This window comes from Hippocampus comes, unplaced genomic scaffold, assembly GCF_001891065.2.
Source record: "Hippocampus comes isolate QL1 unplaced genomic scaffold, H_comes_QL1_v1.1 scaffold55, whole genome shotgun sequence".
NCBI classification, from domain to species: Eukaryota; Metazoa; Chordata; class Actinopteri; order Syngnathiformes; family Syngnathidae; genus Hippocampus; species Hippocampus comes.
The window spans coordinates 699,285-718,555 of NW_017806170.1; the positions used below are offsets into that span (position 1 = coordinate 699,285).

General features: G+C 44.7%; 2 protein-coding genes across 2 annotated transcripts in view; one reads left to right on the forward strand and one right to left on the reverse strand.

The window, feature by feature from the left end:
- The window catches only part of znf526 (zinc finger protein 526), an 8,432-nt gene extending 3,574 nt beyond the window's left edge, over positions 1-4,858 (reverse strand). The window contains exons 1-6 of the mRNA XM_019896063.1: positions 3,996-4,858; positions 2,892-3,225; positions 2,494-2,657; positions 2,314-2,415; positions 938-1,680; positions 702-861 (exon numbers count right to left, since the gene is read on the reverse strand). Coding sequence (XP_019751622.1) covers positions 702-861; positions 938-1,680; positions 2,314-2,415; positions 2,494-2,657; positions 2,892-3,171 — 1,449 coding nt within the window. The 5' untranslated portion in view covers positions 3,172-3,225; positions 3,996-4,858. The remainder of the gene's footprint in view (positions 1-701; positions 862-937; positions 1,681-2,313; positions 2,416-2,493; positions 2,658-2,891; positions 3,226-3,995) is intronic.
- Positions 4,859-4,940: 82 nt separating this feature from the next.
- Positions 4,941-16,306, forward strand: gsk3ab (glycogen synthase kinase 3 alpha b). Its single transcript, XM_019896064.1, has 11 exons — positions 4,941-5,171; positions 5,306-5,491; positions 10,080-10,267; positions 10,413-10,496; positions 10,600-10,710; positions 11,930-12,060; positions 12,645-12,849; positions 12,988-13,083; positions 13,576-13,762; positions 13,848-13,925; positions 14,646-16,306. The coding sequence occupies exons 2-11, from the start codon at positions 5,317-5,319 to the stop codon at positions 14,711-14,713; spliced, it is 1,323 nt and encodes a 440-aa protein (XP_019751623.1). The 5' UTR covers positions 4,941-5,171; positions 5,306-5,316; the 3' UTR covers positions 14,714-16,306.
- The last annotated feature ends 2,965 nt before the right edge of the window (positions 16,307-19,271 follow it).

Below are 19,271 nucleotides of genomic sequence, written 5' to 3' on the forward strand. Positions count from 1 at the left end.
TCGTGAAAACTCGACGATAAGGTACCTGACCGCCCCTAAAATTTTCTCAACGGATTTAGACGATTCACAAAAATGATCAATTTAAGAAATAAAACGGCGGATTTCCGCGGATCCGCGGAAAATTGCCATGTATGAAATACGGACGAGGATGACTATTATATGTGCGGTTGAACGACTTCAAGGAAAAGCCAAGTCACGAATTTTCTTGACAGTTGTATGTTCTATGCGGCCCCTCTAGTCTAGACCTGACATTCGCTTTAGAATTGTGTTTGTGGAATATGAATTAAGCAGCAAAATCCACCCGTTTCCCCACCCCCCTCCCCATCTCAGGGCGCGGCCATTTTGCCACTTGCTGTCGACTGAAAATGACATCAAGTGGATGAGGGCTCATGTATCGACCAATCACGGTGATGCATTGTACCAACCCTGCAGTTGTGTTCACGTGGACTCTTGCTAGAGTTCTATCGATTCCGGCTGTCTTGTGAGGCTGTGAAGGTGCTCTGTGATTTGTGATTGGATGAATAAGTCGAGGGGAGGAGGCACGTGGAAGGACGAAGATGTGTGTCTGCGTGTGGTCATGGCGAATGTTTTTATGGGTGTGCTACAGCAAACACTAACCGCTCATTTTCAGGCGCATCTAAGCAGATGCGCCCGAATATTCTTTGTCTTTTACAATGAAAGTGGCAGGGGGTTTGGACTACCATGCTGGAGGCGGCGGCGGGGCTGGCGGCGGGCGGAGCGGGTGTGCCGCAGGCGTTGACGCTGAGGTGCGTCCGTCGGTGGTAAAGGTACTTTGTCATGTTGGTGAAGGTTTTGTTGCAGAACTGGCACTTGTGAAAGGGGTTGGCGGTGTGCGACTTCCTGCAAGAAGAACGCGCAAGGGAAGAGATAAGAGCGAGCGGGAGCAAAGAGGACGCCGCCGTGGCGGGGGCTTTACCTGTGCACGAGGAGGGTCATCTCTGTGGTGAAGCCTTGGCCGCAGTCCACGCACAGGTACCGGTTCACGCCCAGGTGGGTGCGCAGGTGGGCCTGCATCGAGCTCTCTTTCTTGAAGACCCTGCCACACTCGGTGCATTCGTGCGTGCCCTGCTCGTGCACGCGCTGGTGCGATTTGAGGCGGTTGGCGGAGATGAACGTGCGGCTGCACAGCGAGCACTGCTGAGGCTCGGACGCTGCCGCGGATTTCTTCTCCACCGTTATGAATTGGTTGGACTGTCTTACGGAGTTGTCCGTCTTGTCCGCCAGTTCCCCGCGCCCTGCGGTTTCCTCAAAGCCGCTCATGAGCCCCCCGTCCGAACTTTCTTTTTCCTGAGCCAGGAAGTGCTCCCCCTGGTGTTGGAGGAAGTCCTCCGGTGTCTGGAAGAGAAGGGAGCATTCGGAGCATTCGTACGGTTGGATGACCACCATCTCAGTCACCGCCTGCTGGGTACCGGCAAGGACTCCGGGGGCCAACGCCAGCACCACTTGGCGGGCGGCGCCGTCCGCCGCGGCGCCTCCTTTTCGCCGTAGCGCCGCGGATGCCGTCTTGCTGGAGCTGTCGGCCAGAGCTTGGGCCGTCAGGATCTGAAGGTGCATGGTGGCCGAGCCGGGGGCGGGTGTCACCGGGGGTAGCAGGGAGGGGCGGGGGGGTGATTTTGAGACAGGGTGGGCTTTCTTTTTTTGCTGCTGTTGGGCAAACACCTGCGACAGATACAGAAAAAAAATATCTTTTGCAAACCCTCATCTGTCATTCATGGGTGAGAGTGGATGGAAAATGTAGTTTACAACACTCACAAGGAGCTACTGTAGGCCAAATCTCACACCCAGGCGCTTACCGACCTGACTCCAGCCCCTGGTGTCACTTAGTAGGCCACGCCCCATAAAGGCACACATTTGACACATCATCAATGCAGTACGTGCAGCAGTTACACTTTTTAGTCGGGTCACTGGAGTGGCTGTGACATCACAGTGGGGTATCTTCCACAATATCCACCCCGAAGAATTTTCTCCCCATGACGTGATCAGCTACACTTGGTGAAAATTCAGAGCCACTTTGAAGCAAGCGGGGACTGCACAGTCGAAATACGATCATGCCGAAACATCCTCATCCCACGCAGGTGCGACGCCCTCTCCATCATGTCAAAGGCAACAGGAAAGCAAACCTGCATTGGGTTTTGCTGGACGCACGGATTAACGGTAGCTTCTGATAAGTGGCAAAAACTTGATTCCTCTGTGAAATTGTCAAACTGCCCCCCCCCCCCAAAAAAAAATACTGCAGTAGTGGTGGGGGAGAAGCATAATCAATCTTGGCCAAGGGTGTTCAAAGTCAAGTACCTGTGCCAAAATCTCCCCAGCCTGCCGCTCACTCAGCACAAAGTTCTGCGTGTTGGTGACGGGAGCCAGAGTGCCATCTGCTTGGAGCACGTACTCCTGTGGCTGGAAATCACACGCTCGTTCGTTACCTTGGCTTTTGAAATGGATTGTTAAACGAACTCTTCTTTTCTGGTCTCTTACCGTCATTGCTGCATGGGTGCTCGTGGTGCTGCTATTGTGGCTTTTGCGGTGTTGTAGCCATGTGTCGGGTGAGTCAAACAGGGCCAGACAGTCGAGACACTGGTACTGGACCGCTTGGGGTTCCTGGGAACCCGATTCTTCGGGCACCGTCGCCTCACACAACTCTGAGAAGGGAACGCACAAATCTTAAGACTGACAAATTTGAAAGTACGACTGTTTGGAAGAACTTTCCTTCTTCAATTGCGACTATTTGTGTTTTACGGTAACTCTTCAAACTATATTTAAATATATCTGAAAGGAATCATTCAACTCATTCCCAACTCAACGATATAGTTTTCTAGGAGGATGGGGAATGACTCAATGATTCAACAAAGACATCATGTGACAAAATGTCGAACCTTGTTGCGCGGCCTCCACCCCGGCCACCTGCATGTGCATCTCCTGGTGCAGCAGGAGCTCCTCTGAATCGACGAGGATCGCGCCACACTCCAGGCACTGATACTGCTCACAGCGGGCTGCCTGGCCCGCTTCGCCTTCCTGGTTCGTATGAATCTCCTGGTGGATCAGCACATCCTCCAGGGTGCTGAAAAGCTGGCAGCACTCGCTACACATGAACTGATGGTCCACACAGACATCCTCGGGCTGCTCCACCTCAATGTAGACACTCTCCGCTTCCATGACGTCAGTAGCTCTGCTTATAATGAATGGATCTGGGGCAAGATAAAATGGCACCTGTGAACACGTATCGAAGAAAGAGGCTATTTAAGAAAAAAATGAGATCCCTATTGAGTTTCTGCCCACCCATCAAGTGTGAAATTAAACAACCTCAAACTTAAATAATTCAAATGACAGATGATGGGATGATTACTTTTAAAAAATATTTATAAAGAATACAATAATGATCTAAAGTTTTAAAAAGTGGCTTTTTTTTCCTATTTAATTTTGGCACTCCTGTTTGTCTTTATCAAGCACAATACTACAGAGCACTACTTTTATTCATAAAACATTTTTTGTTGGGTGTCTTTGGCAGGCTAGAACGAATTAATGGCATTTCCACTTAGTTCAATGGGGAAAGATGATGCGCCGATGTTCCAAAAAACGCGTGGAGTGATTTTAATGTTTATTACTTGGCGCAAATGAAATTGAGTCTGCAGGATTTCACCGGCAAAATGCCACCATCAAAGACAACATGTTTCGACGTAACAATTATCAAACAAGACGGCCCTTGCTGTTAGCTTGGTTGCGGCCACTGGCTGCAATGGAAAATTTCCACCACAATAACGTTTATTAACAGCTTCCCTTGTGTATTATGCGTGCGATGGCGTGTGGAGGGCGGTTGGAGGCGCTCCCTCGGCCAGTGAGGACCAGTTTTCAGCACCGCTATTTCCTGACGGCGGTTGCCCGGTTCGCCAGGCGGTCCGTCAGGCGGCGCTAGCCACTTTTCGCCGGAGCTCTCCAGGCGAAAGGCGGTAGGGGCCCTTCTTTTTTTTCACTCCCTTTACCTCATTTACTGTCGTCGGACGGCATCGTTCGTAGACATCACCGCACGTCACTCGTACGTCCCGCACGCTCAGCCCCGCCAAGGCTCCTCCACCGCCGTCTTGAGCACGGAAACCACAGATTGTGGTGGTTATTGAACGACAATGCTGTTTTACGGCGTGTGCGAAGACGTTAACCCACTGTTTGCCTCCATTTTTGTGAAGCTAAGCCCCGCCCAATATGCGGTGTGCGCAAAACCTTGAAACCGGATTGGACGGTGTCGTTATCATTCACAGGGTGAGCTATGCATGGTAGGTATTGTAGTTTTAGCGTACCGCTGATTAGGCACGGATTGATTTGTTTAAGAAAATGATTTTGCGGAATTCTTCATATACTTTGGTCAATTTATATTTGATAGGGGTATTTTATTTTATTTTAGTTTGGCATTGACGACCCCGTTGAAATTAATTTGCCTCGGTGTGCGCTATGCATGTGTGAAAGTTAGCCCCGCCCAATATCCGCTGTCACACGACGCGCTATGCGTGGTGGGTATGGTAGTTTTAGCCCACCGATACTGATTTGCGCCGAGTAATTTGTTTAGAAAAATATTTTACGGAATTCTTCATACACTTTGGTAAATTTACGTTTGCTGGATTGTTATTTTAGTTTGGCGTCTTGCCTCTTTTTTGTGTTTGTGTGTTCAAGTAAGCCCCGCCTGATAGGGCGCTCCTTTTGAACCTTAAATTGGACGTGTTGTTTATCAATCTCACGGCGCTCTTTGTGTGGTGACATTGTAATTTTGCCCAACGATAATCACTTTTATTTGGTTATCTAAAAAACATGCGTTTGTGAAATTTAACTTTCTTGTTGATTATTGGATTCCATTGTTAACGGTTAGTGGTTAGCATGTGTTCAATAGCATATAGCAATATCGCTTGTATTGTGTTTTATGTATTTTATTTTATTGGCTACTATTGCAATGATATTAGATGAGAAACTGAACGTAACCAATTTGCATTCGGAAACATTTTTACGACTACCCCTGGAGTACAGGAATGGTGGAACTCGCTTTCCCATTTCCCTTTGCGAGTGTGACGTCATCGTGCGTCAACTCCCCAGTTTCCCACCATCATCGTTCTACAGTACAGGGGAAGAAAGGGGGAGTCGGGAGTCGGGGTAGAAAGCTGTCTAAGAACGCTGTAAGTGTAGAGCTTTTTTTTCTTATGGTGTATATACATATATATTTAATTAATTCATTTATATTTTGCTCGTACGGGTGACTTGTGTGACTTGGCTGGCTGTCAGTAACGTTCGCCGTTCACTCTGGCTCTAGTTCACACAAATATGAGCGGCAGCGGGCGGCCCAGGACCAGCTCATTCGCCGAGCCTCCCGGAGCTCCCGGAGCCGCTGCAGCCGGGGTCGGATCAGCAGTCGCCGGCGGAAGCTCGACAGGAAAGTCGGGAGCTTCGCAAAACAGCGGAAGCAGCTCGACGAGCTTTGGGAACCTCAAACTACCCCGTAAGTGTCCTTTTTGAAAATGACCACTCGCCGCGTCAGACACTTGGTTCCTAATGATGCCCCTCCTGTGGTTTATTTCAGATGGCGTTGTCGACATTTTGTTTAAATAAAGTCCATCACAGTGGACAAGCTAATTTTAGCTAGCAGGCTCTTGGCTAACTTAGGCTAGCTAGCCAGTTACAACGGTTTTTCTCCCATTATTAAAACTTGTCAATGAGAACCCTTTAACGTCAACTCGACACCTTATACTCACAGTTGTTTTTTTCGGAGAAAACTGTTTTATCTTGTTCTTAATGACTATATCAATTTCGTCCTCTTCATGTCACCCAGGTTTAGCGTTAGCATTAGCGCCCGTGCTAGTCATTTGTCGAAGATAGCGTCCCTTTATCGTTACGGAGCTGAAACTTTTCGAAAATACTTCTTGTAATATTTGTGTCGTACCGTTCGACCAATTGATTGCGGTATATCAGATACTGTAGTAGCATCAACACGGAGCCAACTTCTCAGTGGGCAGACTAACCGAACATGTTAAACTAGCACTCTGTACAAAGTGAGCCAGTTTGTTACCGAAAATCTGTAATTCAATGTTTATCAACCTCACCCACCAAAACCCCAAGAGAAATTCACGTATAGTGGACGCCCCCACCTAATAATGTTTCTCAATCTGTATTAAATCTTAAAGGGACTGTGTGGGGGAAAAAAAATGTTGATTTTTTTTCACTATTAATTATTACAAAAAAACATTAATAATTTCAACAATGTGCAAAAAAATATATTCTATCGCATCAACCTAAATGTTTATGTAATTGTAGGTGAATTAATCGCTTATTATATTATATAGGGTGTGCCTCCCCTACAGGAAGCTGCCATGTCTCGCCGACATCTTTATGCTACAGATACCTAAAGGAGATGAACTTGGCAAAGGTAGTTCCACAACATGATGGACTACAGCATGTGTAAGAAATGCCATGCACTTATTCCGTCACTTGAGGGAATAAATGAAATTGTTTGGGAATACATTTTGCTTGAACCTCTGTTTAAGAATTTTGTGGTAGGCTTGCAAATTGTGGTCTCCCTGGCACCGTCGTGCGTGTGCTTTAAAATGCACACGCTTCGATTTTATGTCACTGCATTCTATTCGTCCAGCATGAGATGATACTAAATTCTACACACTTTACCTTTTAATAAGTAACAATTTGAATCATTAATATAGCAATGTGACAAGAGTTCCCCAAAATGACAGTTTCTCAGAATGTTGAGTCGGGTTTGAATGGTCACTGAAGAAAAATATCCAACAGAGAGCTTGGACAGGCCGAAATTCCGAGGTGTTCTCCAAGTGTCAAAATTCCTGTGACGTTTCGGATGGCGTCACTTGCCTGAAAAAAAAGAACATTATTCATGAGAGGATGTATTTGCCGATATATTTATGTGTTATTTGCCTCAGTGATGCATTATGTGCTCATATTTTAATCACATATATAGTGTTCACCCACTATATTGCCACCCATCGTGTGTGTACATCACTGAGCGCACATTGACGGTGTCTGTCCGATCTGTACGTTTAGACTGCCCTCACGTTGGTAGACATCCCATACCTTTCTCGGATCCGTGCCCCCCAATTTATGCTGCCACTACTACACATATCCCAAATGTGCCACTTGAAGCCCATAGTGTAAATCCAAGCTTTCATATTTTTTTCTTCTTCTTAATGTAACTGCTGTGTTGGAAGCGAAAAACATATTCGCTCCTCTTCTGTTGCATTCGTTATTAAAGAGGCGACCGTGACACAGCTGCTCCATATTTAAAGACCTTTCTCTTTGACTTCACTTGGAGCACAAGTGATGCAGTGGAACGTTTTAAGGGTGATCGCAATCCGTTACGTTGTAACCATTTTTCCACCGCTGCGACTCTTCAGTGATGGCATCATACAAAATTAGAAATCTCAAGAAAGAATACAGATACAATTGAGTGGAGTTAACCCTTTACAGCGATATCCCCTGTTTATATGTTTCAGGCCTACCCACAATGGCTCAAAATCTGCAGAACAGAAATAGGAAGAAAATACTGTATTTTCTAGATAGTTTTACCACTCCCACATGCTCTAAACTCATGTAAATATATTAAAATCCACTTAAACACGTTTTTAAAAAATTCTAAGTATTCCTTTCAGCCCCTGCTGCAACTTTTCTTTGTCAGCCAATGGGAGAGTAGCGTATATCATCACTTTGAAGAGAAGAAAAGACTCGCTCGCAGCTTCTCTTCCAGTCGACCTCTGTGTTGCCTGGCATGTTGCGTCACAACGTGAGAAGGCGCGCAACTATAACTTTGCTGTTTGCTGTAAAAAGCCTTAAAGAGAATCACACAAAAATCTGATGAGAGTGGGGCTGTGAATGATATCGCAAGGGTTCACTGTCAGTGGTCACTGACCTGAACTCTGTCTTTCTTGCTCGCTCTCTCCTAAATCTCAATTATCTTTGATGCTTTGTGTGTTTGTTGCGGAACATTCCAGATTGCACGATGTAAGAGGCGGTAATGGGTATTCACTCCTATTTCTGAGGCTTACTTGACTGAGTGTCAAATAAGTCTGAAAACAGTTTAACTGGGGCAGAATAAAACTTGAAAATAAGGACGCGGTGGATCACACTAAAACGTTCATGACCGTGCAGAGGGACTGTCGTGAATGAAACCGGATTGTACTGAACAGTCGCGGCAGGTGTCCGAACTGCTTTCCCCCACTGCAAGAAGTTCCACTTCCTGCTTTACGGTTGCTGCTGTTATGTATCGTTGACGACCTTTTATATTCCACTCTATGTAATTTTATATCCTGATGACTGTATGTGTCCTGATATGGGTGGATCTCAGGAAAACATGGTCCAGGAGTCTGACATGGAACCAAAGCTGAACTTGTTCAAATGATATCGGCTTTAAATCAAACCTTCCTGCAGTTTGCTATGAAGAAATAAAGATCGTTCACTTAGCACTTTGTACGCAGAAGTTTGTAGAATGCCGCGTTCTACTCTGGTACGTCTTATGGTTGTTTGAAGGATAGAACACTTGAGCACTCAAGTACCAAATTGTTTGTACACTTCAACAGCGTCTCGACCTTGATGCAAACATATTAAGTTGGAAAACTGGTACAAATGACCAGTGGCCCATAAAAAAGTAAGTACCGGTATAAAATTCATTCAATTGGCCTTGATTCCGGTGCATAAAAATTCCTAATTGAGATGCGATGGAACTGTGAAAATGTCAGTCGGTAGAGATCTGATGTAAGACAAGGAGAGAGATGGGTCGAATTATGCTGCAATCAACACAATCGCGTCCGTATTTCTTGTGTGATGTTGACGCAGTGCTGTCTTTGCTAGATTTGTCTGCCTGGTGCGGAACCATTTGCCGGCTCACTCCATTTTGAGGCACGATGGTGATCCGGAGGGGTCCTGTTGAGACGTGCAAAGGGAAGAAGCCCTGGGAAAAATGGAGTAGCACTTCAGGGTGTGCTGCTGCACATTTTTTTTTTTTTTTTAAATCACAGCGCTCTGACAAAAGTGCTTTGGGGGCGGGCCTCTGTCTCGCTCACTCCTTCCCCAATGTCACCGTTCGTGGTGTTGATTCATCAAATCGCTCTCGACCCGAACTGTCGCACCATAACCGGACCTCCCCCCCCCCACGCCTGTCTAACTATAACTAGCTCTGTCAGTTATTGTTTGATCTCAAGGGCCAATGTTTTTTGTTTTTTTTTCCCTGAGTCAAACATCAGCCCGGCAATTTCATTGTTTGACCAATTTCAAGACACACATCTTGTGCTTGCCGAGAAAGTACATCACCTCCTTGCATGTAATCTGATCCTGGATTACGCCAGGTCAACCTGTGGACCACACGTGGCTTGCGTGGGGTTGAGTCGAACAGGAACACGTTGGAAGTGTGTTGAACTGTGATGGACTGTTTTTTATGGACATTTGAACATAGAGGCAACACTCGCTCATCATGGGGATATGATCCAGGACACTCACTCAAAAGTCAGATATTTATTTATTTTTTCAAGACTAACACCTTTTTGACAAAACAAAAACATGACATGAAATCCCCTTTCCATTTTTTCCCCTCTGCTGTAAAGTTAAACAAATACTCAAGGATAAAGAAAAGTAAAACAGTTAAATGTTTGCCGGGAATGTGTGTCTTAATTCTTGCTGGTATTAAGGTACCAAAAAGTGTTATGTTATTGTTTTTTTTTTTTTCCTTAATAGGTTATTGAAATTTTACCCAATATCTGAATCAGCATCGACACCCCACCCCCCCAAAATCTGTATCGTCAGGCCCTGACTGTAAATGCACTGCATGGCCATTAAAGCGACGATCAGTGCAATAAGAGAGAAACGATTTCAAGGAAGGTGATTGTCAACCTTAAGACTGGTTTGGATGGGAGCCATGTTAGCGTCTGCAAACAGGGCATCTGTAAATGTACAAATTTGCAAGACAGGGTTTTGAACACTGGTTGGGATATTCAGGGTTCTATTTCATTTTCCCCACGGACTGCCAGAGACGATGCCCCCGTGATCATTATTTTTATTCCTGTGTTCTTCTTTTACAGGTGACAGTGGTAAATTGACCACCGTAGTGGCCACGCCGGGCCAAGGGCCCGATCGCCCACAGGAAGTGTCATACACGGACATTAAGGTCATAGGAAATGGCTCCTTTGGCGTGGTCTACCAGGCGCGCCTCATCGACAGCCAGGAGATGGTGGCCATCAAAAAAGTGCTCCAAGACAAACGGTTTAAGGTGAGCATACACAATTTTGTCTGGTAGGGAAGCCATTCACGTGTGACTCTTCGTAAAAACCTTCAATAGAAGAGAGTGGTTGATTGACATTCTTCTGCCTTGTGACTGCTTTGTCTTTTTTTTTTTTGTTTTTTTCGCTTTGTAGAATAGAGAGCTGCAAATTATGCGCAAGTTGGACCATTGCAACATTGTGCGGCTACGTTACTTCTTCTACTCCAGTGGTGAAAAGGTGACTTGCTGCCATTTGAACTTTTTCCCAAGGAAGTGTTTGAAGAAGCATTTTAACATCACTGCCATACGAGTGAATCGCTTTCAATATTAATTCTGTGCAGAAAGATGAAGTCTACCTGAATCTGGTTCTGGACTTTGTCCCCGAGACGGTGTACAGGGTGGCGCGGCACTTCAACAAGGCCAAGACCACCATCCCCATCATTTATGTTAAAGTAAGCAGCGCATTTTCATTGTTTCCCTGCTTCTATTTGTCGCTTCATACAGGAATGCTGCCCAAAAATGAAATTCAGTGGAAAGTCGCAAGTTTCAATCTGGAGGTGGCAAAAAGAAAAGTTTGTTTGCTTCAGGCGACCGAACCAGCGGAAGTTTTCCTGTTTGGCTCTTTAAGGATTACAGAAGCAGCACAGTCGGGAAAGCCACGTGGCTCCCTGTCTGCAAGGTTGTTGGTTTGTGCGTTTATTGTGTGCCGCAGCAGAGAGAACGTTCCCACTGTTTCGTGGCCCACTTCACTCCTTCATTCAGCCTGCGCTTCCCCCAAGGCATTAAGACACACACGTCTTACTCATTTCTTTGCCGACAGAGCTACATTTCTGTCACAGCATGTCTTCGGCTCATCACTCTTTCTCTCCTTGTGCAAGATTGCCCATTTTTAGTCATCTCGTTAATAATCACGTTGTGATGCATCGTGAGGCTCGTAATGATCATGCAGCGATTTGCCGTGCTGAGATGCCACGAAGCAGCCACAAAGCAGTACCTCTGCATTGTGTCAATTTTCACCTTATGAAAAGTAGGAATCTTTTTCTCTTCGGTTTTTTTCCCCTCAACGAAAAGCGTCTGCCTTCATATTTTTTGGCTCCCCCCCAAAATGCATGCATATACTGTAATGACGGTAATGACATGAAAAGCATGTATCTCCAAATATCAAGATCCCCACCTTATTACAGTTACATATTTGTCATTTTTTTGCTCGTTAATACTGTATTTCTCCAATTTTGATTCCTTTTCCATTGTCAAACATGTATGTCCTTTTTTTTTTTTTTTTTTTTTTTTTTTTTTAAAGGACGTTACACACCAACTCTGTTCTTGTTTTTTTATTGCGCTGCAGTCTGCAGCCCACACCGCCCAGCGTTACTGCGCTCGCTGACTCTTGTGACACGGAAGAAATGCCCACGCATGTTTAATACTGTCTTTGGGGAGAAAAGACAGTGATTAACATTTAATCATTCTGTCAAAGTCATTGCACAGCTATAGGAGAGTGTGAGTCACTATTAACCTCAACGCCACCCACATTGGGAAGGCTCAGCCTCGGTTGACACGAGCTTAGGGTAGGCCATGCGCAAGTCAAGACTGCAGCTACAAGCGCACTCAAACCACAAGACGACATACAAATCGGCACGGTGGACATTTGAAGCATTGTGTCCTTCTCACCAGGTGTACATGTACCAGCTGTTCAGGAGCCTGGCCTATATTCATTCCCAGGGCGTGTGTCATAGAGACATCAAGCCCCAAAACCTCTTGGTGGACCCAGAGACAGCCATCCTCAAGCTCTGTGACTTTGGCAGGTTAGTAGCACACGTGACACTCGTTGGACTTCATCATTCTTTCCATTGCCGTATGAGTCAGCTGTCTTGACTGCGCGTGCAAATCAAGTTTTGTATGCCCACTTCTTTTTTTTTTTTTCGTTGTTGAAATTAAATCCCAACAGGATCAAATGATTAACCAAAAGGATCACTTACACAAATGTGTGGCAGTAGCTTGAACTTGCCGAATTGGGAGTCGGTTGGCACTTGTGTTCGAACTGTTGGCATTGAACGGTTGTTCGAAATGTACTCAAGTATAGTTAGTGCTTAACATAGCCTTCATAAAGACACTTTTATAAAGTAGAATCTTGTTTGTATTGGCCGAGTGAAGTTGTAACGAAATAAATTAAAACGTCACTCATTCCCCGCTCCACCAACTTTTTTAAAAAAAAAGCTTATTAAATAAAGAAAAACAGCACTGCATTCTATAAAAATGGAAAGGTAATAAAAGTGAATGTAAAGAAATACGCAGGCTTTCTAAAGTGTAATTACTGTTCATTGCGACAAGCTGAGTCTCAGTCGTCCTCCCTCAATGGTTGTCTGTGTCCTGTCCTTCGTCCCCGCAGCGCCAAGCAGTTGGTCCGAGGTGAGCCCAACGTGTCGTATATCTGCTCGCGGTACTACCGCGCCCCGGAGCTCATCTTCGGCGCCACCGACTACACGTCCAACATCGACATCTGGTCGGCCGGCTGCGTGCTGGCCGAGCTCCTACTGGGCCAGCCCATCTTCCCGGGGGACAGCGGCGTGGACCAGCTCGTCGAGATCATCAAGGCGAGTACATCGAGGGGATGAGCTCTCGCTCAATCAGACGAGATTCAATCCAAGAGATGAATCGAAAAATGCTGCCATTCCCAAAGAGGATCATTCATAATTGTAACCGATACTTGATTATGAATCTTCTTGTGTCAGGTTCTTGGAACTCCGACAAGGGAGCAGATCCGAGAGATGAACCCCAACTACACAGAGTTCAAATTCCCACAGATTAAAGCTCACCCGTGGACAAAGGTAATTAATTGGTGCTGCTGAATCAATCACTCACTCTGTCTCACGCAACATGACGGCGACTCTCTGCAAAGCGCAGACAACTGCTGTGAAGTGTGAGCGGTTGTCATTTGGACAACTTGGGCACTTCCATGTACCCTATGAAATAATAATAAATATACTTGACTGCTGGGGGGGGGGGGTTATTGGAAACCATTTGTCGAGCAAGTACAATCATTATTCATTCATTCATTTTTTTACATTTGACAGGGTTACACCTTAAGAAGATTGCACACCTGTACTCTGTTGAAGGAAAAACTGTACCATAATGTTTGAATTGTAAGGATATGTGGGGGGTTTGCATTACTCTTAAAATCCGAAATCTTGGAAGTGTTTATTTTTACTCTAGTCATGCACAGTAGCAGTAAAATACGTCCTCATGTCCTTGGCGGACGTCAAAAAAAGTTGACTGCAACTTTCTGTGTTCATCGTGTGTGTGCGCGCCGTTCCGATCAGGTGTTCAAGCCCCGCACACCGCCGGAGGCCATCGCCCTGTGCTCGCGACTGCTGGAATACACGCCGGTCACCCGTCTTTCTCCGCTGGAGGCCTGCGCGCACGCCTTCTTTGATGAGCTGCGCCAGCCCAACACCCGCCTGCCTAGCGGGCGGGAACTGCCGCTTCTCTTCAACTTCAGCCCCGTCGGTCAGTTCCCGTGCGCGCACAACAGCCAGTGAAACCCGATGGAGTGTTTTTCATGCGCCTTGTGCCGTGTCCCGTGTCTCCTCAGAGCTGTCCATCCAGCCGCAGTTGAATTCAACACTCATTCCTCCTCACGCTCGTGCACAGACAACGGCTGCCTCACATGGTATGTGCAGGAACATATACACACCCTACACATAACACGACAAACTTTTTGCAATTGTGTCATTTTTCTTTTCCCCCCTAATATGTTAACGGCAATTTTATTTGATTAATTTCAGTATTTTCTATGAATACCATAAAATTATTTAGGTTTTTTTCCGAAATTTTCATTTAAACAAAATTGAAAGCCTCAATTTATTTTTCTCCATTAAAAAAAAAAATCTTAAAACGGCCTGAAGTCTTTGCCCTACTTTTTTCATTCTATAATTATTTAAAATTTACCTCAAAATATTTCCCATAAATCCCCTGATTTAAAAATCCATTTTTTAATTCCAAAATGAATTTAAGACAGCAATTTTTTTTCACAATTTTTATTGAATTTTAATTAAAATAACCCTCATGCTCCATGTTATTTAAATTTTTTCAATATGTATTATAACATATAATTCAAATGACAATGTTGTAATAAATACCCCCCACAAAAAAAAAAATCATTAAATAGTTGATTTGATGCAGAAAACACACAGTTGCTGTCCCAACTGTGTTTTTCTGGTTTTCACACACACACACTCCTTTTGGAGATTCTGTATGTGACCTTTTTGTCATGTAGTGTTGTAATTTACATCAGCCTCCGGTTACATGCACATTAAAAAAACTAACCAACCCCCCAAAAACAAAAAAAAAAAAAAACTGCCAAATGTGTAATTTCTTTGTCACTCTGCAGATGGCAGTACATCAGACAGTACCGCCCAGCCCGGCACAGTGCCCGGCTCCATCAACAACAGTACCTGAACAGCCAACAACACCCTTTTTCTTTCTCTTCCTACTCTCCTCTTCTTCCTCGCAACACTTAGAAAGAGACAAAGAGGCTATACACAAACGTCATGCATTGCTGTCTCCCCCCACACCCACCTCATAGGCTTATTATATATATATGATGACGACTTTATAAGTCCAGGTTCTGTGGGATGTATGGGGTTGTACATGCATTGTCTGTGTCATGGACTTTTTTATCTCTTCTTTTTTTCTTATTTTAATTTTTTTGTTTTTAACTTTGGTTTTATTTTAGCTCATTTTATGTGGAGTGGCCATTTGGCTTTTGGAGACTGACAGTCATGTCCCCCTCCCCAAAAATGGTACAAAACGCTCTCTGCCCCTCCAGAGTCTCATTTTGTACCCTAAAACAATAAAGCCCCCCGCCCCCATCCACCCCGGCTGATTGTATCATTTTTAGAAGAGAGCTGATTTAAAATATATGAGACAAAGGAAGCACACTGCAGCAGATTTCTCTTTCCTCCTTTAACTTGCCTTTTTTTAACGTGGGAGTGAGGGGCCTCTGTATAGATGAAAGATCATGCAGGCAGGAAAGTGTTTCAAGAGGCATAACGAACAGCTCCAACCTCTTCATCATCATCATTTTGACTGAGAGCTACTTCCTCCTGAGCGAGCCCTCAACTTCCTGTCTTGGAACTTGAACTTTCATCCCCTTCCCTCCTGGTTCTCCCTCCTCTTCCAAAACACAGCTAATCTGTAAATATTCAGCAACCTTTTATTTTAACGTTTTGTTACTATTGTATTGTTGTTCTTGTAATATTTTTTTTTCTTCAGTAGATGGCGGGTTCAAGCGACCAAACTGTTTTATCCGCTGTCGCAGTCTGTAAATACAGTATTCCCTTTTTTTTTTTTTCCCCCCCCCCCCGCCCCCCTCCGGTCTCTGGTGCTGGAGGGCACAACCACAAAAAAATTGAACAAAAAAAGGCTCGCATCTTATTCTCTCTCCTTCCATTTCTCCTGTCATGACTTCCCTCGCCCGTAGTCGTTGTCTTAACTGTTTTATTTATTGTATTGTGTGTTTGTTTTGGGGAGTGTTTTTTTGTGTATATTATTTCCAAAATGATGTAGTAGTGGGGCAGAAAACTTTGTCACATCCAAGATACTGTACCTCGACTCGGACCGCGAGCCGTCGGGTGGAACGCTTATTGTTTCCATTGAGCCTCAATGTGAACAGAATGTTTCAAGGATTTGTTGCTTGTGTGTATGCGTGCGTATGCGTGTGTGGGGGAGGGCGTACAGAATTTGAGTGTCTGTGTCATAAAAGATGAAAACAGAATCTTTCATTGACTGTCTCCTGTGTCTGACCGTCTCCTGTTCTACTCCACTGTTGTACGACGTGCTGTTTTACTGTTACTTTACTTTTTGTTTTCTTTTTTCTTTTTTTCTTCCGAAACCACCCCCCCACAACGCTCTTATTACAGCCCTTGTCGTTTGTGGAGAGAGCAGCGAAACTGTCGGCTAGAGGGGATGAAGAAGGAAGGGATGGGGGGAGAGAGACTTTTTTTTTTTTGCTATAAATAATTCAACTCATTAATAAAATGATGAAACGGTTGGCGTCTCCGCACGTCTGTGTTTTAATTGCGCTCCGGTAAGCGAGGTGCCGATCATTTCACCGCGTTCCCACTTTTTCGCCGTGGGAACACTGTGAGATGATTGGTGCCTGTGTCTCACGTTGACACACAAAAGGGAATGTCAGGAAAATATGTCAAGGCAATTTGTTCCGAGTTCAACTTTTATGAATTTTCCCGACAAAGCAACATGGTAATATTCTTGATGGGCGTCAACTGAAAATTTAGCCGGGATAGGCTCTCAATCCCATTTCACCAGCAATCCTCAAGCCCTGTTGAAAGTGGATCGATGGGACGAAGTCAATTAGATTCAACCTACATTGAGACGTATCAACGTCCTTGTTTATCTTCTAACTGTTGAGACTTGAACCACAGTTTCAAGAAACTAGTCGTAAAATTACTCAGCCTTTGAAAGTTAATCGGTGTACAAAGAAACTTAAAACTTTTCAACCCTTGGAAATTCGCCAGAAAATTAAGCAAAACCACTCATTTATACAAAGTTATCAATTGTACAATGAAATTCAAGAACAGTCAAAACGACTTGCCCTTAACACGCGGAGATGCAACCGAGAGGGAACTGGAAGCAATGCTGTCACCTGGTGGCCTTTTAGCGGTATTGCTGGCATTACGGTGTGTGCAGTGTTTCCCAACCTTTGTCGAAACAAGGCACAGCTTTTACATTTCAATAAAATCTCACATCGTACCGTCAAAACAAAAAGTGGATTTGCATGTCACTGTAGGTGCATTACTCGTAAATACAATTCGAGACCAATTAAGTAAAATTGGATAATTTTCCCACCGCACGGATTTATCACAACTCGTTGGGAATCACTGGTGTCGTGTGTTTATTGGAACATATTTGGAAAAATTAATGTTCATAATGGATAACAGAATATATCAAAAAGCATACAACCTTGTGTAATCTATATAAACAATTGCATATATATATATATATATATATATGGGTCAAATGTCAAATTCCTGTGCCATTTCAGGAAACTCAAAAGTATTTTTCAGAAGGCCACTTCGCACCAGTGTCATCAAAAACGTTTTAATTGATTCTTACGCCAAATTCAAATTGCTTGATGTGAATTCTGAGTTTCCCTTAGCCGCGGGCTATAGACATACAAATTACAAAAAAATAAATCACTGGTGTTGTGAATCCATAGACTGAAATACAATTTTCCAGGATATTCTAATTTGTTGGAATGCACTTGTAGGTCTTTTAATCATTGATTGAATTTCCCTTTGTTGAAGCGTCATTGATAACCTTGAAAGGCACCGTGTAAGCTGGTGTCCTCCTGCGGTCGCATCAACCCCGTCTCTCCCCCTACCAAGTAAAAAGCTGAAGAAAATGCATAACACTAAAATCGCGTTCGATGCTCACTAAACTGTCCCACCTTTGGGGTGTTTTGACTTTTGAGCTTATGGTTTAGCTGCACAAGCGAGCAGACAATTCTGCACTGCTCTCGGTGAACTTCCCCGCCAATCGAACCTGAGCGTGATTCAGATTTCAGATGCCTTCAGTGCAAGTGGATCTGCCGAAATGGGCCACAGACTGTGAGGCTGCATCACTATCTGAAGTGCATGGATATTTAACTAGTACCAAACTCCCGCGCGCTGTCTCAAGGCAATCATTTTTCATTCACACAGGACTCTTATAGAAAGCAATACTCGCTTTTAATGAAGTCTTGGGCTTTGCAGGATCATTCTCCATCCTTTGTAGGATATTTATAGGCATTGGCAACATGCCTGATTTTTTTTTTTTTTTTAAGCTCCTTTTCAGTGCTTGCCACACTTTGTTCTTTAAAGCCCTGGCCGGTTCTTTGACTCTATTCTTCAACTTCAATTTAAATCAAGCAGGTGTACATGTGAAGGTCTCCGTCAGAAATGTGCTCGGAGTTTGTTTAAAAAGATGCAAGTGCAGCTCCAGTACCGCATCGAGTCCCTATCATCTGATGCACAACTAGGAAAGCCGAGAGGAGCTGAAATAATAGCATCCTTTACCTAAGGCGACCCTCCAACCGAGCCGTGACGACAAATTTAATCCTGGAGCGATTGCACCTAAGGGCAGGTGCTGATGGAATCCTCCTGGAGCTCTAAACTCAAAAGTGACTGCACATGAGGCAGGAAGACTGATGGAACACTCCCGGTGGCTGCACCAGAGAGGGGAGAGGGGCAGGAGGGACTAACTGATAGTCCCTGAGACTGGATGAAGTCTCTCGCAAGATTTCACCTGAGGGTTGGCAGATTGAGATTTGTTGCAAAGTGAGAAACTGATGGAATCCTCTGAGAGGCTGACTGCATTTGAGGCAGGTCAACGAGTCTTCCTGGAGATTGTCTCACAGAATCTGCTTGCGATATGGACTGATAGTCAGTTTTCACCTGAGGATAAGTGGGATAATGAAATACCTCCTGGTGGGTGACTAATGGAATATCACGTTCACGATGACACCAGGGGACGAGCCACCTTGTAGAATTCCTCCTGGAAACTACCCAAGCAGTGCAGACCACTCAAATACTGCACGAGCTGGAACCCGGAAAGAAGAGAGAGATTTGACCCCAGGAGAGCAAGCTGCTGGGGTCCTTGACATTAGTTAAGAAATTTCTTCTAGAACCAATTCATTTCATAAGATGAGGTACCATTGTATCACCTTTGGAGGACAATTTTTCCATCCATCCCGAGAACTGTATCTGGGAAGGAGACAGACGTACGGATTCTCCCCGGTAGTCTGATGGAATCCCCCCAGGAGCGACGACATTGGAGCCTTGGAGGAATGATCAAATACTTCCAAAGACTTTACTTGAGGAAGGCAGTCTGAGGCTATCGTTCTTGAAACCTACAGTAGGAGATCTGGAGAGAATCCCTCCTGGGAAATCGCAGCTAAGAGGAACCGGATTGATATCACAAAGTGACTACCTTCTGAGGAGGACAGCCTCGCCCTCCA

Coding starts and splice junctions, on each gene's coding strand:
- gsk3ab (XM_019896064.1), top strand. CDS start 5,317: ATGAGCGGCAGCGGGCGGCCCAGGACCAGCTCATTCGCCGAGCCTCCC. Junction 12,850..12,987: donor AGCTCGTCGAGATCATCAAG/GCGAGTACATCG, acceptor TTCTTGTGTCAG/GTTCTTGGAACTCCGACAAG. Junction 13,084..13,575: donor AAGCTCACCCGTGGACAAAG/GTAATTAATTGG, acceptor CGTTCCGATCAG/GTGTTCAAGCCCCGCACACC.